The 24,204-nt window shown below is 45.1% G+C and overlaps 1 protein-coding gene across 7 annotated transcripts; it reads left to right on the top strand.

Moving 5' to 3' along the window:
• Nucleotides 1–750: 750 nt before the first annotated feature.
• On the top strand, nucleotides 751–21,979 carry GOLGA2 (golgin A2). 7 transcript variants are annotated; one of them, XM_067309406.1, is made up of 28 exons: nucleotides 751–825; nucleotides 1,884–2,006; nucleotides 2,393–2,473; nucleotides 5,692–5,826; nucleotides 6,430–6,473; nucleotides 6,630–6,693; nucleotides 7,157–7,216; nucleotides 7,687–7,767; nucleotides 9,594–9,632; nucleotides 10,136–10,198; nucleotides 10,454–10,547; nucleotides 11,210–11,316; nucleotides 11,938–11,996; nucleotides 12,547–12,688; nucleotides 13,840–13,929; nucleotides 14,121–14,228; nucleotides 14,329–14,416; nucleotides 14,937–15,283; nucleotides 16,104–16,217; nucleotides 16,642–16,866; nucleotides 17,071–17,170; nucleotides 17,258–17,346; nucleotides 17,935–18,088; nucleotides 18,221–18,288; nucleotides 18,735–18,837; nucleotides 19,095–19,201; nucleotides 19,563–19,731; nucleotides 19,836–21,979. In XM_067309406.1, the coding sequence occupies exons 1-28, from the start codon at nucleotides 778–780 to the stop codon at nucleotides 20,081–20,083; spliced, it is 3,150 nt and encodes a 1,049-aa protein (XP_067165507.1). In that variant the 5' UTR covers nucleotides 751–777; the 3' UTR covers nucleotides 20,084–21,979. The 7 variants fall into 7 exon arrangements, with proteins under 7 accessions (XP_067165507.1, XP_067165501.1, XP_067165502.1 ...); XM_067309400.1 differs by having other exon boundaries at nucleotides 761–825; nucleotides 14,940–15,283; XM_067309401.1 differs by lacking the exon at nucleotides 2,393–2,473 and having other exon boundaries at nucleotides 761–825.
• Nucleotides 21,980–24,204: the final 2,225 nt, after the last annotated feature.

The following is a 24,204-nucleotide window of genomic DNA, read 5'->3' as shown; positions in this document are numbered from 1 at the left end:
GAAAATAAGAAGAAAGTTCTTATCTTGCTCCTTGGTTCGGTGCAGAAAGAGTTTCCCTCCCTACTGGCCAAAGGTAAACATCTCTCTGTGCAGCGCCAAGTGCTGGCAATGGGCGTTTTGCATTCCCTGGCCGATTATGCACGCCAAATTCTGCTGTTGCCGCCCTTGGAAGGTCAAAGGATTTGGGAAGGGGATTACAAACCAGCAAAACACAACCACCTTTACTCGCCCTAACTTCAAAGGTGGAGTTCAGACATCAAAGTGATGCACGCGAAGCAGACAGCTATGCGGACTGGTAGGACGTGGCCTACAAAGGACGAGGGAAGCTTGCCCAGCTGCGACCGGCCCTCCTCCTCCCCCCCCTCCTCCTGCGCGTTCGTTCTGGGCCAGGGAGTCGTTCGGTGAAGGAGGAACGTCGCGGAGCGTCGCGGGGCCGCGGCGTTTCCCCCCGCACGCCGGCCCGTCGCTCTCCGCGCCCGCACCCCTGTCCCCGCGGACGCAGGGCCCCGTCCGCCCGAGCGGCGCCCCCGCGGCGGAGGCTGCCGGGCCGGTGGCGCCGCCGCTGCTACCGCGGGGCTCGGAGGCGGGCGAGCGCTCGGGGGGGGGGGGGGCATTAACGGCGGGGCCGCGTCGCCCTGGGGCCGCTCCGGGGCCGCCCCGCGGCGAGGGCCGGGCCCGGCGGTGGCGGCAGCGGCGGCGGCGGGGCCGGGGCGGAGCCTGGCAGCCGCTGCGCCGCCCGCCCTGCGCCGGCTGACGTGGCCCGGGCCCGGCTCGGACATGGCGGACGGCAGCAGGCAGAGCAAGCTGGCCGCGGCCAAGAAGAAGGTGCGGGGCCGGCGGGGCGGCGGGAGGGAGGCGGGGAGGCGGCCGGGGGCCGCGCGGGCCCGCAGCTCCCCGCGCCGAGGCGCCGCGCCGCGCCGAGGGGCGCCGGCCGGGCCCGCTCCGCGCTCGGCCGCGGTGCCCCTTCCCCCTTCCCGCAGCGGCGGCGCGGAGGGGCTGAGGCGGCCCGGCCCGGCCCGGCCCGGCCCGGCCGCGGGGCGCGCTGCCATTTTGGGCCCCGCCGCGCAGCGGGGTCGCCGCCTTCACCTTGGCCCCGGGCGGCGCCCGCCGCCGGCTCCGCTGCCCGGCGGCGCGGGGGGAAGCGGGGCGCTTCGGCGGGGATCGCGTCGTTGCTGGGCGCTCGCTCGCGCCCGCGGTTCAGGTGTTCGGCGACAGGCGCCCAAATGCTGGGAGGTCGGAGAGGTGCCGTTCAGGGCTCACCGGCCTGGCTTTGCCTAGGCAAGATGGAAACTGGTGTAAGCTCGGCTGTAGATAGGGCAGTCAAAGCCGGTTTTATAAATTAAGCCGTTGATTTGTTTAATAGTTTCATTTCTCCCCTCAGTTTAGAGTTACAGTGTCTGTGTTGGCGTGTTGTCTCTCTGGGAGGCCTGTCCTTTTGCTCCTCAAACTCTTTGACAGAATGGAAGCGCCTACTATCAGGCACTGCTTTTTCCTTACTATTCAGGATTAATTGCCCTTTATTAATTTTACCTTATTGCTCTTGGTTATAACCCTAAAAGAAATAATAAAAAAACCCCACATTTATCTCTTTTTATTGCAGTAAATGATGTCAGATTCTTTCTTTTCCACAACTAAACTTCATTTGCTGCATAGCAAAGTTGCACATTTGCGTCTCTGAGCCTCTTGTCCCAAACTCATCACCCCAGTTCTCACTTCAGTCTTCTCAGCTTGCTCTGAATCTTTTCAGAGAAACTCTGAAGACAGTTTCTCATGTCTTTACACCTGATCTGCCTTTTTACCCTGTGATCGTTATTTGTTGACATTTTACTCAAAGAAGGAACATTCCATTTGGACTTCAGATTCTTGTTCTTTTTTTTCCACAGCTGAAGGAGTATCAGCAGAAGAATAGCCCTGGAGCAACTGCGGGAGCCAAGAAAAAAAGAAAAACTAAAGAAGGAAGTAGACCCGAGACTCCCACAAATGATGACCGACAGTCTCCAGAGAACGTGAGTATTTCACTCTTTCTCCCAAATCATTTGCCACCTTCTTGTTCTTTGGTTTCCCAAACAACCTGACTACAGCTGGAGGAGGGTTTTGCTAGCATAACGTATGGATGGTTTAGATGCTGGTATTACCAGTTTATGAAGTGAGCTGCAATGGTTAGTGACTAAAATCACTTGAAGGTGCATGCTAGAGTCAGGGTTTACGGTGAAGCAGTGTTTGATCGTACAAGGATACAGTGCAACCCTGGCTATGTCCAGAGCTGTTGTTCTGAGGTGTATCCTCCTAATGAGCTGGAGGGTGCCAGCTGCTGTGGCTACCTTTGGTTGGTATTTTCTCTCTGTCCTTTTCTGAGTCGTTTCTCTTTCCACTTTTCTTTCACCTCTTTTAGATTCAGAACATTCTGAAGGTGCTGGTGTCAGACCTTAACCGCTCCAATGGGGTAGCCATACCCTCATTGGACAAGAGGAAGGTGAGGCAGTGCTCCGCGTCCCTCTCGGTGACTTGCTCTCCCTGCTGCATGCTTCCGATTCTGTTCAAACCGACTTGGATTTTCGGGTGGAGCCTTGTTCTGACGCATCTGCTGTCAGTTGCTTGAGTTTTGTTGCCGTTTTCATTAACATGGAGCTGTTTCTTAACATGCCTTTCCATTGTTTGTGAGTGTGTGTTTCCTTCTGGTTTGTGTCAAACTTTACATGCAAAGAAGTGAACCTTGTCCAGAACTTTTCCTTGAGACAGTCAAGCTTTGGGAAATACCAGGAACTTGGTGTGAGGCAGTGAACAATGAGTGACTGCCTTTACTATGTAACGCGTTTCCAACAAGTTGTAGCAAAGGGGCATAAAAACCTGTCTGGCACTAGGAAAAGGTAGTGTTTTCTCAGTCTCTGATTCTCCTGTTTTGGGTGTCACTGCTCTATTTCCCAGTGCCTTGTTTCTGAAGGGCATGTTTCTGCTCATCTGCTAATGAAGGAGCTGCCGTGAGTAACCTATGTAGTTATTCCAGCCAACACATTTTATGAGGGGTGATGAAACTTGCCCAGGTGATGCACATTCTGGCAAGTACTATGATTTTAAATATGTTTAGGCAGGAAGTCAGATATTTCAAGTCAACCATTTATGGCCTTCAGTGTCTTCATGTTCCCTAGCCCCTGAAGATGAAAGGGAAGGAAATACTCCACTAAGCAATAAAGATATGTTCAGGAGCAAACTTGCAACAACCAACCTTTTCTTTTATTTTAGATAATCAGTTTACTTAAACAAACCTAAAATTGTGATAGAAACTCAGGAAAGTCAAATTTTATAGCCCAGAATTTTCTTCCAATTTTGTTGTACTAAAGCTTCGCTTTCCATTTTCACTTGGGTGCACCATCATTTTGATTGCATATTTCTCCACCCTCATTTTTGAGTCTAGTTGTCACAAAATAAACCTTTTATTGTATTTACTGCATATCCACTTCTCTCCAGCAATAAATTTAGCTATAGTAATCACCAGAAGCATTAGATGGTTGCAGGTGAGGATGGCTGTTCCAGTGCTGCTGCTGAGATGGCACTTAGTCTTGAAACGAAGGCCTAACTGTGTCTACAGTTTTAGTTCTGTTCTGAAAATGGAGAACATATTACTTCTATTCATCCTTGTTTTCCAAGGTTTTTTTTTCTCAGCTTCCTCAACATGGAGAAATATATTTGGATCTGATTCGCTATTACAGATGTTCTTTTATCTTGGGATTTGTGGATTATTGTTTGTGCAGTTTTAAGAATAACTTGAAAACTGATTTTTAATTGCCATCTGTAATGAAAGAGTGGCTTTCTCTTTCCAGTTATCATCTTTGAAAAAATCCTGAGTCAGGGAAATGCTGTACGGAAGCTCACTTGATGCTAACAGGGCAGAAAAGCTGATTGTTAGCATCTGAGCCAGCGCTGCCATTGGTGTCTTAATGTGAGGCAGACCCCTCCTGTCTCATCCACTTCAGCTTTCTGGCCATGAAACACAGAAAACTGGACAAAATAGGAGCCTTTGTGCAAAAAGAAATGGATCCTACTAGGTGCTAGGCAAGGCAGAATTAATAAATTTTTATTCTACATTATTAGAACTTCACAATGCATAATTTCCAAATAAGTATTTTGCTTCTCACTCTTTCTGTCTCCAACAGAGACTCCAACAATTTAGTTGTTCAATTTCTTTTTTTTTATTTCAAAACTTTTTATTTTGGGGGCAGAAGGAAGGCGTTCTTGTGGCTAAGGTGTTATTGGTTGTTGCATTTTGAAGCATTAAGTAAAAAGAATGTCCTAGTCAGGAAAAACTAAGGAAATGTTTTTGAGATATATTGGGGAAGATATTCCTTCTGCCTGTCTGGTGTTCTCTATTGGCAAGTTTGTGAACCAGAAGAGGTGAAGTAGCCTGAAGCTGGAAGAAGTCAGGGAGTTCCTGACCTTCTTATCAGCACCTAGCATATGTTGCTCTGTGAGAGCACAAGTATCTGTCCTGCTAAAAAGAATATAAAAAATCCATTTGTTTCCCTCTGCAATCTTCCAGCTCACTGCTTTCATTAAATCTGTCCTGTTACTGTATTCTCCTGCTGTTTGATTCATAAATGAAGCGCTGAGCAAGCACACAGGGAATACCAGGATCCTCCCCTGTCCTTCCAAGTAGTCATGAAGGAGGGGGAGGAGAGAGAGAGAGAAATTTTTAGTTTCCTGTGAACTGTCAAGGAAGCGACTGAAATAAGAGGAAACTGTCTGAGATAGAATTGCAGCGAGCGGCAGTATATTTGTGGGGTTGAATATTGATAGTAGCTTATCTCATTTGCTTTGTAGTGTCGTAAAATGATGACTTACTAGAGCTAGATGGTCAAATATAACAAATAGCCATAAAGTACTAGAATACTGCTCTGGGCCTTTATGGGTCTCTCTGATGTTGTTCAAGACAGATGAGAAACTGCCCGGTTCACCGTGGCCTGGTAGAGTCGTCATCAGATGCTACTGATCCTCCCACAAAGGCTGGATGAGAGCTGCGCAGAAATCATTTTTGGGCCTCTCTCTTTTTAGATTCTTTTAGTCGTGGCATTCATAGGTCCGACAGGGCCATAGGCACCTGCTTCCAGCCATGCTGAATTTGGCCTGTTCGTAAATCCCTGGTCCTAATTTTGTGGTTCCTAGCATGCCACGAGCTTTACTGAGTTTGAGGCAGAGCATCTGAGTCTGACTAACCCAGTTTTTAAGTGGTCACTAACCTGTTCTTTTTTCCATCTTAATTTGCATATAGTGATCAGTGTTTTCCCCAGAGACATCTTGAAGGTGGTGCTTTTCAAAGCACAGTGACTATATCTGGCTTTGCCCTTCTTCAGTTTTTGGCAGATCCCTTCTAATAAATCTAGCGTGCGTGCTTAGAGTTGGGTGATGTTCCTGCCCCGTGTTAAGGAAGTGAATTTGATTACGGGACACCGGTCGTTCAGACTGGTTCTAATAGGGCTTATGGGACTGAGAGAATAGGGGACAATGTTTGTTATTCATGGGTTGATGCGTTCACCTCTTTGCTCTGGGAAGAACACAGATTAATTTCCACATGTTTCTAAACGATCGATTGTTCGCTTTTGTCTGGTTTTCCCAGGGAGACCACAAGGCGATGGGTTCATGTGTGTTTTCATTCATTTTGCATGTAGGCTGTAATTCCTGTGATGTGTTTTGTGACAGGCATACTTTGACAGTGATGTTGCCACTTGTAATGCTGAACAGCTTGCTGCCGATGTCCCTGTGCTATCTAACAGCAACAGTCTGCCTAGTTGTGGTTCTGTTCTGCCTGCTCCTGGGAGCATGCAGCTGACACAGGTTTGTGAATATTCGCATAGTGAATATTGCCACACTAGTTAGTGATACCACTCTTTTTGTTGAGAAAGTCTTCATAAATACGACAAGACTAGCACAGAAGTTTCCTTTAAAAAATACTGCATTCTTCCCTCTCCATGCACTCATCAACTGTCTATGAGAATGAAGAGGGTACTAGCAAGCACATGCCCTTGCTTTTTCCAGTGTTCCTATTTTCTGTCCTCTCTCCTATTCCATTAGCAGAAAGCATCCTTAATAAGACAGAAGGTCACCAGCTGGAGCAATTTGCATTTCCTTACGCTATTTAAAGATTCAACTGAAAATTTTCCAGCAGTGTTGATTATACTGATAAACGATAATAGCAAACCTAAAACTTGTAAGACTCAAGGCTCTTCATCATTCCAAGAAACCTGGGCTCTCAACACTAAGAAATCATGTGCAAGCAAGGACTGACTGGGTGGTTTTGAGTATTTAATTGGAAAACAGTAATTATAGGAACTGCAGAACTTGAGTCCAGGGGTACTCGAGTCTGCCTTAGTGACACATTCACAGACACGACTCCCATCTTTTTTACAGGCTTGTAAATTTTTGTGTTTTGCTCCACAGATTCATGAAACTGAAGATCATAAAAATGCTTTGGATGAGAACAGGTGAGTGTCTGTGTTTGTTTAATAAACAGCTTTGCAACAGGATTCCAAAGTGTCCAGAGAGTTAAAATCATATTATTCCCTAGTGCTGTTCTGATTGGGGCAGTTCTCTGAAAGAAACTTTTATCCAAAGGAATAATTGTCTGTCTTTGTTCCCAGGTCTCTTTCATCAACAGAAAGTCTCCGCCAGTTGTCCGAACAGCTCAATGGCCTGGTTTCTCAGGTATGGCCTCATTTTGTTCCATTTGTCCTATTAATTCTTGTGATGTCTGACATGAGGCTTCGAGCAGTCAGCTCGAGAAACTCTTCTGTATAGAGGTGTCTGCAGTTGTACTATTGAATAATGAGATATTTAAGCACCGAGAAACAAAAACTCTTGTTTTAGGAATGTGAAATTTCAGCAGTAGGAAGAAAAGCAGAGTGGGATGAATGAACAGTGTGTATTCATGGAAAGATGCATTCTTGATTTAGTGGCAAAGAATCTGAAGTAAATCTGCATAATTCACCTCAGCTTGTCAAGGGAGGAGTCTGCATCTATCCTTAGCCAGAAAAGCGTGTTTTCCTTGTCTGTGTGTGGTACTTTGAAGTGAAAGGTGCTATTAGAAGTATATTTTTGGTAGTTTGTTCTAACTTAATAGTGTTGCCTTGGAAAATAAAACTGACTTATTTGACTGTTTTTTTTCTAGTCTACGTCATATGTGAATGGAGAAAGTGCTGTTTCTTCCACAAATATTAAGGAAATGGAAGTAAGTTGTCCTCAGTCCATGATTTTTTTCCCCCCTCATTTGCTACTGTTGATTGTTTATTGGGATTCTGTGATTACAGTGGTGTTAATGAGACCTAATTGAACACATAGTTCACATACGTTGCTGTCCACTGTGGACTTGTGCTGTAATGGCTGTGGTCAACAGTTGGAGACAGGTATCTGAGGTGTTTCTGGTTTGGGGGCTGGGGATAATCTGGCCTCCATGCAACTGCAGTCCTTAATTCCGATTCACTTCTATGTAGAAATGAGGCCTTAGTTGGAATGGATACAATATCTTGTCATCCTAGCTACCTCCATTGAAAATGTCTTTTTGTTTGTTTGTTTGGAGAATCTGATTGTATCAAACTGTGATAATGATTTATTCTTCTGTCTTTTGTAATTATTGCTTTTTCCTCCCCTCCTCCTCTTCTGCCCCTCCTTTTTCTCCTCCTGTCTGCATGTGCCCATCAGACACGTTACCAGGAGCTGGCAGTAGCCCTAGATTCCAGCAATCTAACTAACAAACAGCTCATTACAAAGATAGAGGAATTGGTAAGAAACAATCCAACCGACCAGTTTGTCATTGTCTTTGCTGCTCCTCCATGCTCTCTGGGTGTCTGCAAGGTTGGCAGTTCTCTGATAGTGCCACAGGGAAAGCTGCTTACGCAGCACTTTGTAAGGAACAAAAACGGGCTATGTCAGAAAGCCTGTTAAAAGGATGAAAGTCTAAAGCTACTTTTGAATGTATTAGCTCATCTAAGGAATGAGAAGCAAAGTTTTGGGTTTTTTTTCAGTTAACTGTGTTGATCTCATCATGCTTTCCCTGGATGATAAGCATCATGATTAAACAGCTATACTTTGTCTCGTTCTGAATCCCTGAAATTCAAAGGATACATAATTCCGGTACTGGCAGTAGTGTGAAAACCTGTTTCTGCAGGTGGTGATGCTGTTCTAAATATATTGGCAGAGTGGGAGCAATAGGACTAGGAGAGAGCCTGGGGCTGGTTTCTGATCGTATCCTCAGCTTCCCTGCCACTATGAATGAACTGCTTTGTCCTGCAGCTTGCATGGGTTGCTGTTGCTGCTGCTGCTGCTGCTTAAAAGCCAGTTGCTTTAACACTGCAAGAAATGTTGCTAAAAGGACATGTTTCAGTCTGAAAAGAGCCTTGCTTGGTTTGAAATGCTTTTCTTCATTTTGTTCTCCCCTCAGACTATTCCTTTTCCAAAGTTCAGTGTTTTCCAATGTATCCCATGACCCCACTTGTTATGTTGTTTTATTTTGGTTTGGTTTTTCTTTTTTGTTGATCCATTCTCTTCCTTTTCCTCTTTTAGCCAGGCTGCAGAGGTACCCGGTATGGGGCATTGCCCACCCAGGGTTCTCCTTGTTTGCCTGCTTTCTGACAGGCAGATGAAGTGATCTCTTACCTGGAATTATGTAGGGCCTTTGCTGCGTTTGTGGTCTTGCCTTTGCTTTTCCTGGTTATTTGTTTTGCACTGGCATTGCTAGGATCAAAGCCTCTAACTCATTACCCTTCCATCGGAGGTCATGTTTCAAAACATGCTGAAGTAGTAGTAAAGAAACAGCTTGGCCAAAGCCCATTCTTTGGAAAGGGAGAAAAGCAGGGCTCTGAGAAACTACTATGGTGACAACAACAGCAAACGGCAACACCCACCTCCCCAAATCAGCAGCACTCTGTCACAAATTTAGGACAGTTTGTGTGGCAGCCTGCGTAGATAGGTGCCACTTTTGTCTCCTTCACCCCATATCTCAAGATGTGCTATGTATGGTCAGTGTATCTCCAAACACATCATCTGTAAAACTGAAAGTGGTTGGGACAGAATCATCCCCTTTCTCAGCGTTTGGCCTCAGCTTTCTTCCCCGCAGGCTTTTGCAGAGGCCTGCCAACCTAAGTGCGGCTCTGCATGCCTTCAAGGCCAGTTGCTATGTGGGAAAAAGGTCTAAGGTCTCAGCTGAAGGAAAAGACTATGATTTCTGTAATGCATTTTTCCTAATACACTGGGATTACAATGATAAACTTTGTAGGTGTGGGAAGCAAGTTTAACTCGAGATGGTGGATGCTCAGATATAAACATACGAGGGTTTGAGTAGTAGTAGTTGGGTTAGAACTGTGGTAATGTACTGAGCAGTGAAAAACGTATCTGGCATATAAAGTATATTAGTGCAGTGACCCCAAATCTATAATTTCTAGTGGCTAAAACAAACTCTTTAGTATTGTCTACAGAAAGGATAATGGAAATTCTGTTTGCCTTAATTAGGCATGTATCCTGCTTGGTTAAAGTGAAAATGTGTTTACTGATTTCAGCAGTATGAGAATATTTGCTCTTAATACTGATACATTAATTTTTTCCTCCTGTAGAAACAGCAGAACCAAGAAGCAATGAATCAGCTGGAGAAGGTAAAATGTGTCCCATTTTTGGATAGATACCGAAATAGATATCTACTTCTCCGAAGAGTAGAAAGCATAATGGGCTGCGACACAAGCATATGTGATCATGTCTTATGCTCGATTCTGTTTCATTTGTAGCATAGAGGTGAATATCTTGGCTTCCTGAGATAGGTCTGGCAGGTAGCTTTCTTATTTTGACAGAAGCTAGTACTTAAATGAATGCATATGCCTGGGTGGATGCAGTAGGCTGTAGTCTAAGTCCTCCCTGGTAGTTTGCATTCCAGACATTGCCACGTTTATGCTACCATAAGGAACCTCTCGTTGCCCTATTAGGGTGGATAATTACTGAAGTAGTTCAAATAGTGAAGACTGAAGTAGATCTTTAAAAATACTAGTATCAGTTAGATGCTGGAACTACTGCCAATAAATTAGCTTTTTCTAATAGGAATTAAAATTAAAAAGGGTTCAATATTTTAAATTTTGTGTTGAATAGGCATCATTTGTTTATACAGGAAAAGAAGGAGTTTGAACAGAAATTTTCTAAAGAGCAAGCAGCACTGCGGGAACAGCTGCAGGTAAGGCAGAGTCTCCATTTCATACTTTCATCTGTTTTACCTTAATTGTTTTCTGGATTGCTGACCACTCACAGTCTTCATCCTGAAAGCCATGTGCATCCATTCTTTCGGAAGGCTGGGAGAGTCAGTCAGCCAGGCTCTGTGCTTAACTGCAGGACCTCGTTACCTTTAGTGAATTACCCTTATGTGGCAACAATGGTCTTGTAGTTCCAAGCAAAGAAGTTTTGCACTGAGCTGACTTTTCCTTTTCCAAAGGTTCATATTCAGACTATTGGAATTCTAGTTTCTGAGAAGTCTGAGTTGCAGATGGCCCTTGGACATACTCAACAAGCTGCACGGCAGAAATCAGGTAATCATCTCTAGGCACTAACTCAAGCTGTTGGTTAAACTGTGGATTGCAAGTCACAGCCATGATAGTTGCTGGCAGCCAGCTCACAACACTTGCTGACTCCTTAATGAGCAATATTTGGCACCATCACTGCTTCTGTCATTACAGCTTCCCCCAAATCAGAGCATGTTAATCCCATTGCAGTTGAGGTTCTTTTGTGCATAACTAAAGTCCTGTCAGCCCTTTTTGGGCCGGTGACTACCCCAGACTGCTCCTTTCTCACTCTCTTCTGATTTCTTTTAAACTGTTCCCCTTTCTCTGCCCTCCCTCCCACACAGCTGTCATGTTAATGTTCATTTTAGCCGAGCTTTTAATTCACAACTAAATTGGAGCAATTTATTCTATTAGAAAAAATAAACATATTGCCTACTAGTCTGCAAAGGAAGTTTCATCATCTCCCTCTGAAAGTGAGGAAGGTAGTTACAGAGAGCTTTACAGCCCAACGTTGCTAGTGAATCACCAGTAGAGTCAGGAATGGAACCAGGTCTCCTGATTTACAGAGCTCTGTGCTGCTTTCTCTGAAGTGTATAAGAGCTTGTTAACAAAGCAGAAAGTGCTGTTCAGCCAGTTCCAAAAAGCTCTTTGTGGGCTGGTCTCAACTGACTCTGCTCTGACTCGTTCAGGAGAAGCTGAAGACCTTGCTGCTCGTTTGCAGTCATCTCGCCAGAGGGTAGCGGAGCTAGAACGCACCTTATCCTCCATCTCTATGCAACAGAAACAGTCGGAGAAGGTAAGAGTCAACTCTGTTGATGCTTAACCAGCAGCTCTGCTTTTTGCTATTTGCTTATCACCACACTGCTGCGAAGCCTATAGTCCCCGCTTAGCGAAGAGGCAGAAATTAGCCTTGTTAGCAAAGCCCGCTATTCTCCATTATCAAGGCAGACTTCATTCAGTTTTCCGTGACCTCTAATCATATGGTCCAGTTGCTGTCTTCAGATCTGGCACTTCACTTCATTAGTCTTGCCAGCTCCAAACAACAGAAGCCTAACTCAGACCTCCTCCCAGGAGGGTCACCATCAAACAGACACTTTAGTATTGATACTAATCCAGAAGTTTGCAAAAATAACCTCATGGTCAGTTAGTAGCATTACATTTGAAAAGACTGAGCAGATGAATTCCTGGCAAATTCTTCCTTTGTGCAAAGTCTGATGGGGTGCTTGGCTGCAGCGCTAACCAGCCTACTACAGCTATAGAGGAGGTTCCAAGCAAACCTGTCCTGAGGATTTTGCTCGCGTTTTAGCCTTTTCCACATTAGCTGATCTGCTAAAGGTGAAACTAGGTAATTGTTGAATGTTTTGTTTGATTCATCTCCAGATTCTAGCCAAACATCAATTTCCTTTTTTTTTTCCAGCATAATAAAGAGTTAGTGAAGGAACGAGACAACCTGAAACTGGAACTGTACAAACAGAGGTGAGTCCATTCTACATGTTACTGCAAAGGTAGTGCCAATTTCTTGTAAAGCAGTCTTCTTCAACAGATAGCATATTGGTCACCTTTTCTAGTGCACAACCGGTCCTCCTTCCGTTGAAGGGGTGTTGCAGAGATAATGGTTTCAAACTCTTCTCAGTAGTGCCACAAAACATAACAAGGGGAACTGACCGCAGGTGGTCACTTCGGAGGTTGGATATTCATGGGGGGGAAAAAAAAGTCATTAGGTGTGTAGTATGGCACTGGAACATGTTGCCCAGGGAGACTGTGGAGTCTCCATCTTTGGAAGTTTTCAAGACTTGGCTATATAGAGCTGTGGCTGACCAGATTTAGTGTTAGCAGTAGTGTTGTTTTAAGTGGGAGGTTGGATGAGATGATCTTTAGAGGTTCCTTCTAACCATCACTTCCATGATTATAGCTGCTAAGAACAACTGGATTGTAAATTTATGATATGGGCATCCGCAAACTTGTGGCGAATATAAAAAGTATTGCCACTTCAGGGTTTTTTTGTTTGTTTGTTTCTTTCTTTCAGCAAAGGTAGTGAGGAACTAAAGCAGCAGAACTCAGAACTGTCAGAGAAACTCCGCTCTCTGGTTTCTGAGAACTCAGCCATGAAGCTGGATATGGAGGATTTGCATAAGAAACTGGAAATGGCTGAACTGATGATCCAACAGGTGACCATAATACTTTTAGGATGTGGGTGTAGATTGCGCTGATCATTGTAACGCTTTGTTTCTGACAGTGGGGGTAAGACTTAACTATTTTTTTCAAGGAAGGCACAAAATTTTATGCAGACATCCTCTTAGTAAAAGGCTTTCAGTGAGGTCTGTGAGGAATAGAAAGTCTACACTCCAAGGAGTTGCAGTAGTAGACTCAAAGACATTGTGACAATGGTCTACTAAAAGAATGTTATATGATATGAGGGTGAGCAAACATACTAAGGATGAAAGTATGGTGTCTTTTCCTGTTTTCCTGCTTATATCGGTGTCCAGCCTTTTGGTTATCTAGCTGTTGTGCAGTCCCATTGAGAAACCAGTTGAGCAGGGGTGTTGTTTGAACCCCTAGCAGAGAGAGGGGAATTGGATAATGGCAACTTGAAGGTCAACTGGGGAAAGTTAAGGCAAGCAACCAGTTAGAAGGGGATGCCTGAAGCCAGCTGTAGGCGGTTCAGAGAGCAAGTTCAGTGTTAAGGTGAGCCCAAGAGGGAAAGAAATGTTCTTTTTCTTAGAGAGTGGCTTAGGTTACCCTTGAAATAAAGCCATTTGCTACTCTTCTGGGAAAAGTACTGTGTGTTAACTGAACCAGTCTTGCTACCAGTCTTGCTACCAGTCTGCTGACATATCCCAAACAGTGGCTTTAAATTCCTGATGTGTTTGACAACTTTAAGGTTGCAAGATTTTATACCATCTGATCTGTCTGTATAATACAGGCTCCAGAACTACACAAAGTGTCTGAGGCACATGGTTTGACTAAAGCATATTTTCTTTATACATAAAAAAAAAAAAGTAAAAATGTTAAGAAGGAGCTCTCCAGTTAAGCCTGTTCTACAGAGCTAAGATCTAAGTCTTTTGATCTTTGACCTCCACATTTGTTTTTTTCCTCATTCAACTTCACTATTAGTTGGAGCACTTTTAAGAACTATATAGGTAACAACATGGATGTTACTATAAGGGAAGATGTTGCACAGAAATATTAATTCAATATATAATAAATATAAATCATATACCTATATATAACACATTGAATAATATTGTATCATATTGAATATATATAATCAGTTACTGAATATTAACATTTGCCATAACTTTTTGATTTTTGTGGGCAGTTCTCAAATCAGTCAGGGAGCCTGGATGCCAACCAACAGTTGCAGATAGCACTGGAGGAGAGGGCAAGCCTGGAAACGCAGATTGCTCAGGTAAGGGGTTGTATGGAATATGTTGATGATCCAAATCCTGACTTCTGTAAAGAAACCTGTGTGGCAGAGGGATGTAGCCTGAGCTTTGCATTAACACTGTTTTCTTCAAGCTTTAGCCATTAAACAGTCACTGATAAATTTATTTGGCTGACACAATTTTCTTTGTGTTTTTGTTTCTTTGTTTTGAACAGCTCTCGGAGTCACTTCACCAGCTGCAGGCAGAAAGAGATCAATATGTAGAGAAACTGAAGGAGGAGGGGAGCATTTGGCAGCAGCGGGTACAGCAGCTCTCGGAGCAGGTAATATCTGAGGCAGCGTCATAGCTGCATTTGATTAACACAATCAGGATGAAGTGCATCGTGAGCATTGTTTTAACTTACCACTTATGTGGCTCTGCAGGTCCACACAATGGCAGAGGAGAAGGAGAAGCATGTGACCCAAATTCGGGAGCTGGAAGCCAATGTTACAGAACTGTTGAGCAAATCAGGTAGGGCTTCTGAAATGGGGCTTCATATTGCAGAGTACCAGCAGGTTACCTGCAGGTTACCTGCATGCTATACATGAACTTCTGTGCACCAGGTACAAGTAGATCTGATGCTCTGAAATCATGAGGACAGCTGATCCTAGCAAACAACAAATGAACTATTTCAAATAATTGACCAGCAGTCTGTTTATGTCTTTAATATTAATCTGCCTATACTGTCTCTAGTATCTGACTATACTCTCAGCCTCTGTGGCCCTCTGTGTGGCCCAGGAGATGGAGAAGTCAGAGGTATGCTCTTGCTTGGACTGTGAGGGAGTTAGCAGCACGCAGCAGGAAGCTGCACTTGGTTTGGGGATGTTTTTTCTCCTTCATTCCTCTCAATGCCCTGCTTCTTCTGCAGCAAGGACTGGATCCTGGAGCTGGTGATACATTCTGGTTCATAAAGCCATACAGGTTGTGTAACACTGTGTTACACAAGTGATCCAGCCCTTTGACTGAGCTGCTTTTGATTCCATTTCCTCAGCAGTTAAGCCCATGGATATTGAGCCTTCCTCACCGGCAGGGCCCACAGAGGCTGAGCTGAGCCTGCAGGAAGAGGTCCAGCGGCTGCAGCAAGAGAAGGAGGAACTGCATGGGCAATACCAGGCTCAGGTCCGGGACAATGAGCAGCTGAGCCACCTCAACAGGGAGCAGGAGGAGCAGCTGCTGGAGCTCGAGAAGGCTGTGCAGCGCTACAGTGAAGAGTCTGTGGACAGACAGCAGATCCTGGAGAGCATGCAGAGTGACAAGGCCACAATCAGTAGGGCTCTGAGCCAAAACCGGGACCTGAAGGAGCAGCTGGCTGAATTGCAGAATGGGTTTGTCAAACTGGTAGGTCTCTTTTGCCACCACTTCCCTTGCTGATGCACTTCTGTTAGAGCACAGATGTAAGAGCCTGGCAGAAGCATTATCCGTCTTGTCCTCTGGGGCCATGGCTACTCCACCTTCTGTTATATATCTTGCGGTGCCAGGAGGTTCCCTACAATTCCTTACTCCCTCAGGTGCTCTGGCAGATGAACCAGTATCTCTGTCCAGAGCAGTTTTCCTTTTCCTTCTCCTCCCCTACCAGGCTTTTTCTTTCCCTAAATATTCCTCCTGCCTTTTTACCCTTGAAGAGACCAGTTTTCTCTTCCCTGCATTTGCTCATGAGGAAGTTCTCTCAGCAGTCTTCTTTCCTGCTACTGTCATTCTTATCCTTCTTGGAGCTGAATCGTTACCCTTGCTTCTTTCCTTTCAATATAACAGCTTCCTCTTTCAGGCCCTGGCAAACTGGCCAATGGCCTGGTCACTGTTTTTCTTCAGTCCTTTCTGAGCTCCTCTTCTTGTTTTTGAATGTTTATGGCTCTACTTGGAATTTCCATACTGCCCATCTGCTTGGGAGCTGACAGGCTGTGCCATGTGCCAGGCCTCTTCCTTGGCACTGTCCCAACACTGATCCCCAGGCTCTTTGCTTGCTCTTCTCCTGTCTTCTGAACCTTTTTCGAAGTTATTTACTGCCCTGAGCAGTCAATTGATGGCCCAAGTACCACTGTTCACACTCCATAATACTACAAGGGTCTGCACCCAGTATTATCAGGAATTTTATAAAAGATAGTATGTGTTTATGATTGTTGGGGCAATTTTCTTATATGATGCCCTTGGATTCTTGCAGACAAATGAAAACATGGAGGTTACGAGTGCCCTACAGTCAGAGCAACATGTAAAGAAGGAGCTGGCCAAGAAGCTTGGGCAGCTGCAGGAGAACCTGGGGGAGCTCAAAGAGACGGTAAGGAAGTGCAGTGGGATGGCAGGGTGGGAATGCACTGGTTTATACAAAACAGAGCTGGCAATTTACCAAACTTTGATGAAAAGATGGAAATCAGTATTGTAATGATCAAGCTGGGAGCCTTCCTCCCTCATCTGCTGTCTGATATGGGGGTCTGGCATGTGGGGGCAGATGGTGGCTGACTGCCTGGTTGGTGACTTTGGGGCGATGTTGACATTTTGGATCACGCCACATGGCTTAGCTTTTCTGACAGGAGTAAAAAAGTGGTGTCCGTTGCTAGAGCCTGGTGAGAGGAACGAGCCTCACTTCCAGTGCTGAAAAAGAACAGCACTGGGTGGCGATGTTACAGAGAGACTCTGCCACCTAGCAACATTAACTGCAGCAGGGCTGAACTTTTGGTGATGGATTCATCTTGTTATGCTAGCTGGAACTGAAAACACAGGAAGCTCGGGGACTGCAGGACCAGCGGGACCAGTACTACAGCCACTTACAACAGTACACTGTGGCATACCAGCAGCTGGCTGCTGAGAAAGAGGAACTGCACAAGCAGTACTTGCTTCAGACACAGCTTATGGATCGGCTACAGCATGAGGAGGTTCAGGGGAAGGTGACTGTGGAAATGCACCTGAAGGAGCTGCAGCAGACTAAGGTAATAGCAATAAAGGGCAAGTGAAAAGACTGGAGGCTTAACTACATTGTATTCTGTAAATTATAGGTGAATGATATGTGTCTGGAGCAGAAGCACTGTTTTTTTTCTGCTGCTACCACTTGAAGATCTGGTGATTGTTTCAGTCCGGCTTGTGCAGGTTTTGGTGTAGAGCACTTTGAGTGATTTGCTGCTTTTCTTTCACAGGAAAGTCTGGAAGCTGTGGCTAAGGAAAACAAAGAGCTGCAGGCCCAGATCAGTCAGTTAGCGGCAGAGCTGGATGGCAGGATGTTGCACCGAATAGAAGGTGAGTAGCTGCAGGTAATCTCCAGAGAGTAGGTAGAGCTGGGCTCTCTGGGGTATTACTTCTTTGTTCACCTTTCTCCTTTTACAGGAGATGGAGTTGAAAGTGAAGCAATGATTGAAGAAAACCAAAAATCTTCATTTGTGATCCCAGAGAACTTTGAAAGCCATGAAGAAATGGTGGGTCTTAATGGGTAGAAAAGCCTCTGTTTTTAGTTGTAAACAAATGCTTAGCAAAGCAGAGTTTGAACTGCAGAGAGGGTGCACATGGAATAAGCTGTTTACCAGCTGTGATCACTACCAGCTCAGGCACAGTAGCGAGGGAAGCGTAATGGTCCCCTGTGCATAGCAGCAAGCAACCAAGACTTCTGTAGTACCCCTGAAAGGCAGGCTGGAAGTCCTGCAGTGGTTTTATTTAATTATGAAAACAACTCAGCTGGCAGAGTAGATCTCTAATTATTGTGATGTTGTTTCAAAGACATTTTGGAAATGGTGTTGAACATCTAGATTTTTCTGTAAGCAGACTCATAATATAGTTATTGTGGGAGCTCAGATTTAATCTGCAGAGAAGCAATGATTCATACTATTCAAGAATGAGAAGAGATGCAGTAGTTGCTGCCTGGTTTAGTTCCAGGCCAGTTACTTAGTACTTTGGTTTCCTGCCCATAAATAAAATGGGGTAGATTTAGCTGTTAGTCCCAAGATGCACAATTGCTCATGCTTCACATAGGAGAAGCCCTAAAGTGAAGACTCTGGAATTCTTTCTAGGTTGCTTTCTTGACATCTGCCATGTCCCAAGTGGAGAAGGAGCGAGAAGATATGAGACAACAGCTGGCTGCTCAGAAACAGCAATGCAGAAGCCTCCTGCAGCAAGTAGCAGCTCTTAGGCAGGAGCAGCAACATAGTGTCACACTGAGTGGAGGTAAAACTTGGTGCGGTTTGCGGACAGTGTGAATATGGAGGCACATCTTGGCCAGCTGGCTCTGGCCTCTGTGAAACAGAGTGAGTGCATCGTGCCCAAGGAGGAACCATAAATTGCACATCTCCTTTGCAGATTCCGCTATGGATACTGTTCCAGTGGAGGTTCACGAGGCTTTGAAAACTGCCATGGAGAAACTACAGGTGAGCAAAGACTCTCATCTCCTCTCAGTCCTACTACCCTGCCTAGCTAGACTTTAATCCAGCGTCAGCACACAAGAACAAACTGTAGGGGAATAAATAGCAAATGTTCCATAATAATGTGCTACTTCCTAAAAAGCTTATCATTGCTTGTCAAATCACTTGGAGCTGTCTGAGTATGACTGGAGTTGTGCTGACCCAGCAGAAGGTTAAAGGGCTCTTTGTTCCATCAGCCCCCTCTGCTTCCCAAAATATAGGGAGATGCTTCTTTATACCTTCTCTAGGTCACTCCTCTTCATTCCTTTTTACCACCAAATATGAGGGAAATGGAACAGGAAGCAAGATTTGTTCCTTATGCTCAGACCAATGTGAATGGAGGGTGGTGTTTATAAGGCATGTATTCCCTGTACCTGAGTAGTTCAGGTGATTGATACTGATTCTGTGTTCAGTCCCGTTTCACAGACCTGATGCGTGAGAAAGCTGATCTGAAGGAACGGCTAGAAGAGCTAGAACATCGCTGCATACAGCTGTCTGGGGAAACGGACACCATTGGTATGTTTAGGCAACACATGTACAAGCTAAAGCTTGTTCAGTGCATTATTTGTGCAACAGAAGGTCCCCAACAGCTCTTGGGGGGGGAGCCCTATAACAACTAAGCAGTTCAAGTATCCTAATTTTGCCCAGTTAGGCCAGACTTCATTCCAGGGTTGGATTTGCTGGATCCTAATGCCACAGAGTTTGTATGCTCGCTGTAAGGTCTGATATCCAAAACTCACTAACTTATTCCTTATGCTTTTCTTGTGTTCCAGGGGAATATATTGCATTATACCAGAGTCAAAGGGCTATCCTCAAACAGCGGCACCAAGAGAAAGAGGAGTACATCAGCAGGTTGGCTCAGGATAAGGAAGAGATGAAGGCAAGGAATCCGTTCTGCAGCAGTACTCCAAGTAGGGCACACAATAATAGGCAGGCCTGGGAGGACCTGCAGACTCTAAACCTTCCCTTGGTGTTCTTCAGCTAAGTTTAATTTTGAAGATGCTAATTTTGTGACAGAGGCAGGACAGTAAACTTTAAAAAGTACCTGAAGGTGGCACTTGACCAAGGGGGTTCAAGCCTACCAGGTGTCAGGAGCATCTCCTTGGAGGCTCAGAGGACGCTGCTCTATGGAGAGCTGGCCCCTGCTGTTTGCGAGGGGATCTAATCTGCCTACAGCTGAGCACAGTTGACCTGGAAAGGGCATGTGCATGTTTCATAGATTTTCCTTTACCTTGGTGCAGGTGAAGTTATTGGAGCTGCAGGACTTGGTGATGCGCCTGGTTGGGGAAAGAAATGAATGGTACAGCAAGTACGTGGCAGCTGCTCAGAACCCAGAGCTGTTAGCAAGCCAGAATGACAGTATGCTTCCAGTGGAGAGGCGCATTGAACTGAATGCTACTGATGGAGAAGGTGAGCAGTAGCCAGAACAAGTTACAAAATGGAATAACCTGAGGTTTTGGGGTCGTGTATGGATGGGAAGCATTACCTTCCTGCCTTGTCTGTGTTCCTTACAGGGTTACGGGAGGTGAGTTTATCAGATGAACCAGAACAGGAGGCTGTTCTTCAGCAGTCCAGTTTCTCCCCTATTGACAGTAAAGCTGCTCAACCAAACCAAGAGGACCCCACAGCAAAGCAAATAATGCAGCTTCTCAGAGAAATCCAGAACCCTCAGGAGAGGCTGGGCTCCCTGCCAGAAAACCCCTGCATTCCCTTCTTCTACCGTGCTGATGAGAATGATGAGGTCAAAATCATGGTGGTTTAAGTGACACTAATCTTATTTACAGCAATTTTCTATGAGCCTGTAAGGACTTAAACTGTCTTGTACTTGCCCTGTACCTCTGCCCAGTGCCCTTGGTCAGAACAGGTATCTGCTTTAAAGACCTGAAGAAAGAGGGATTGCATCAGATGGAACTCAAGCATCAGACCTCATCTTCCCTCCCTCCCCTTTCTTCTGTTACTTGGTGGGCTCGGAGTACAGGCGGACTGGAAGTGCTCACAGGAGGCAGCTGGGCCAGCACTTCCCCTGGGCCAGATGCAGGATGGGGGAAAGGGGATTCCCTGACTTCTGGCAGAATTACTTGATTGCTTTTCCTGTATCATCCCCCCACCCCACACCAGGACTCTGCTGCTGGCAGCCAGCTTCACAGCAGTGACTCTGTTCCATCAGTCATGACTGCAGTCAGCCTCGTTCCTTCCAAGGCTCCCAGAGTAACTTACTCTGGTAACAAACTCTTTGGATTCTAAACGGTTGTTTTTGTTGCGCACTATGTATCTTAAACTTCCCACTTTCCTCTGCAGCCTGCCTTGTGTACTGTATCTGAAACCAGCCTTGCCACTCGCAAACAGCCAAAAGATACAAGCTTCTGGCTACCTAGGCAGCACTACAGAAACATTTATTCTCATTAGCTAGGGGGAAGGGACCTAGGGTTGCCTTTTGAGTCTTTTTGGTTACTTGACAAAGCTTTATGTGGATGATCGGGAGTGGGGTGGAAATATAACTGCACTTTGAAGGATGATGTGTTTCACTTGTATGTGTCTGAAGGTTTTATTTATTAAAAATGGGAGAAATGAGTAAAAGGAAACCACTTAATAAACATGCTTTGTTTTGAGTTTCTGGACTGTGGGGTTCTGGCTCTCCATCACTTAAATTTCCTTTTCTCCCATTTTGGTAAGGAATATGCTAGCTGAGTGCATTAGATGCACAGGGGATAGAATTTAACAGCTTAAATGCCTGGCATGCTTATCAGTACTAGAGGTGTCACCTGGCACTGCCCTGAAGCAGCAGGCTAAACTAACAAGAGCAAAATGTGTTGGGAAGTGGCAGCAAAGCACAGCCCTTGGGTGTGCAAGGCACCTTCGGAGCTAAGGCACATGTCAAAGTGAACTGCACGTGGATATCTTCAAACTCAGTCCAGGTTTCAGGCTAGAACTCCCTGCTGCTCGCAGTAAGGGAGCAGTCGCAGCAGTGGCCCTTGAAGGAGGGCTGCGGGGGCACTTAAAGGGACCTGGCTTTCACAGCTGCGCAATCCAAATGCACAAGCCTCGGCTCGTGACTTAGAAGCGTGCACGGCTTCAGCAGTAGCTTATCAGGAGAGAGATGCAAGCACAGGAACACAGTATTGATTTGGGGGTTTGTCAACAACAACCACCACCCCATTCATGCCTTCCTCTATATCCGAGTTGGTCAGGCTTCCTTTTTTGTCAGCATGGTAGAAGGAGCTTTTCTTCTACCACCAAAAGCAGATAAGAACATTTAAGATTCACATTGATTTCTGTATACAACTGAAAAAGAGGGTAAATGAAACAAAACCTTTGTTCTCCTCTGAACCCACCAGGGGAAGATGAAGCTGTTTTTTTGAACAAACTCCTTTCATTTGAATAGCTCTGGGGTTATCTGTGTTACTGGCCCAACACATGACTCAAGGCACAACACTAGCGCTGTGGGCTCCCAAGCTCCTAGCTGCATGGGTTTGTGTACATAGTAGATCTGTGTAATATTCTGTATATTCCTTGAAAAGAGACTAGCCTTCTGCAGTGTTTATACCTGCTCAAGCGGCTCATAGCCTGTATCATAAAAATAACTGTAATGGGTAGGGCTGCGATTTAACACAGAGCATTATTGTTATAAATGGAATAAATATTTATTGGGTGTTCTAGACCAAGACTGTGAAGGAGAAAAAGACTATTGAAGTTTTGCAGGCTGCTGCAGAGGTGACCTAATCCTGTTACAAATTTGCTTTCTTTCTGAATAAACTTATTCAGATGGGCACTGACTATATGTATTTCTTCCGTTCAAATCACCTGGAGACTTGGCCAGAAAAATGAAATGAAATAAGTACATAAATAAAAAGCTAGCCCAACTCTAGAAACTCCTGCTCTGGCATTGATGCCCTTTTCACTTTGCTTTGGTGACTGTTCTCCTGTACACAGACTCAGACCAGTCCTCCTAAAGGGATGTTGCTACTGCTTAACATTTTGAGACTCCTACTGCTTTTTAGCATGATTTATTGCTCATGGGGAGAAATGGAAACTTTTTTCTGGATTCAGGTGCTATACTTGTTACTGGAGTCCATTAGGGGCTATTTTGTAAACTGCTAAGAGCCTCCCCAAAAGAGATGAGTGCTCTTAAATTTTTACTTACTTGACAATATAGTAGGCTAACCTAAGGGCAGGGTAGCCCCCCTCCGCAGAGGAAAGTCCTGCCTTCGTTCCCCTGCTGGTACACTCTCATCCCATATGAGCCAGTACCACAAATCTATATGATTTGTGGGTTTTATAATATTCTTTACCCTGCTACTGCTGCAGATCAGCAAATACTTAAGCTGCCATGCTTAAGGTAACCGTTAGCAGAGACATTTTTGTCTTGTCCAATAGCTCACATATGACCCTGGATTCTGATGCACTTTTTACTCTCTTCTGGAAGCATTTTCCTGACCCCACCTTTACTTGCAATGAACTAAGAGCAGACACACAAGCAGTAACTACAGTTCATCTGACACACGATAGCTTTACACTGGAGTAACTGAACTGCCCCAACATCTCTGATTTGAAGAAAAAATAAATAGAAAAATGCTTCTTAACAGCCCTAAGTGCCAAGCAAACAGGAAACAGCTGTTAAGACCATTCCAAATAGAGGAAGATGGAGACAGGACATTTTGTTAAACAACATGTTGCAGATCAGTGGGTAGGAGTTTATCTTGCCCACTCAGGGTAGCTGATGCTCTCATCAGAACATCCCTAACCTTTGGCAACCAGCAGATCAGAGGCTTCTAGTTTTTCAAAATAAGGCTCTAACATTTAGTTGAAGAAATATGTGTAGTTTCAGCTTTAAAGGGTACCATGTTCTTTAGAAGCAACCCTATACGCAATCCCAGGGATAGATGGGCCAGTTCCAGTGAGAGAAAGACTAGGGCAGTGTAGGGCAAGCAGTAACCAGTTATTGCCTCAGTTGTGCAGAAGCTGAAGTTACATCCTGGAAAAACATGCAAGGATGGAAATAGCTGGAACACACATAGGGAGGAATCACTAGACATCTACTCTAGCCCCCCAACCCACACCAGTATCAGCTATGCATAGAAAGTTCAAGGAGGTTTTTAGCTTATTAAAATTGTAATATGGAGACTCCACATGTAACACAACCAGCTGGCCAGCAGCACTCAGTGCTGCATCAGTCAGCAGTACTCAAGCGATATAAAATACCTCTGCAAGCCCAAGGCTCCTGGATTTTTTCACAGCAAGAAGTGCTTGAACCCTGTTCAACCATGACATAAGGAATCCACTGTAATCGTTGGGATGACAGTGCTAAACTCAGGGATTATGGCGAAACATGGCTGCTGCCAGTGTAAGAAATAGAACTGGCCTAAGACCTATAGCGCTGCTTTGGCATGGAGACAGCAGTAATAAGGTTTACCCTAAAGTTTACTGCAGGACATAAATGCCACTTCAGATTAAAAGCAAGTATTAAGTAAAAGCTGGCCACACATGTTTTACACCATCTGCTTAGCCTGTATTTCAGACATGGCCCCAACAGATACTGCTGGCCAGAGAAACTCCCCAGCTCCACGCCTGCTTGCTGTGTTCCACCAACAGGCCCGTGCAAAATACCCTGTTAAGAGCCAAGCAAACTGGTATGCAACACTCCCACCTTATGTACGTCCAGTCACTGAAGCACCTCCATGCACTTTCCTTTACAATGGAGAAAGTTAACGTCAACAGCTGATGAACTTTTTCACTCTATCACAGCTCCTGGACACCAGGGTCAATGCAGATCTGCTTTAAGTCCCTTATTAGTGATAACACCTGCATGCACATGCATCTTTTTAAGCTCTATGGGATGAAAAGATTAGGTTATTATAATTAAACACAGTTTGAAAACCACCCAGA

This window comes from Apteryx mantelli, chromosome 21 (assembly GCF_036417845.1).
Source record: "Apteryx mantelli isolate bAptMan1 chromosome 21, bAptMan1.hap1, whole genome shotgun sequence".
NCBI classification, from domain to species: domain Eukaryota; kingdom Metazoa; phylum Chordata; class Aves; order Apterygiformes; family Apterygidae; genus Apteryx; species Apteryx mantelli.
The sequence above is the reverse complement of the archived record's forward strand: the minus strand, read 5'-3'. Positions and strand labels throughout refer to the sequence as shown.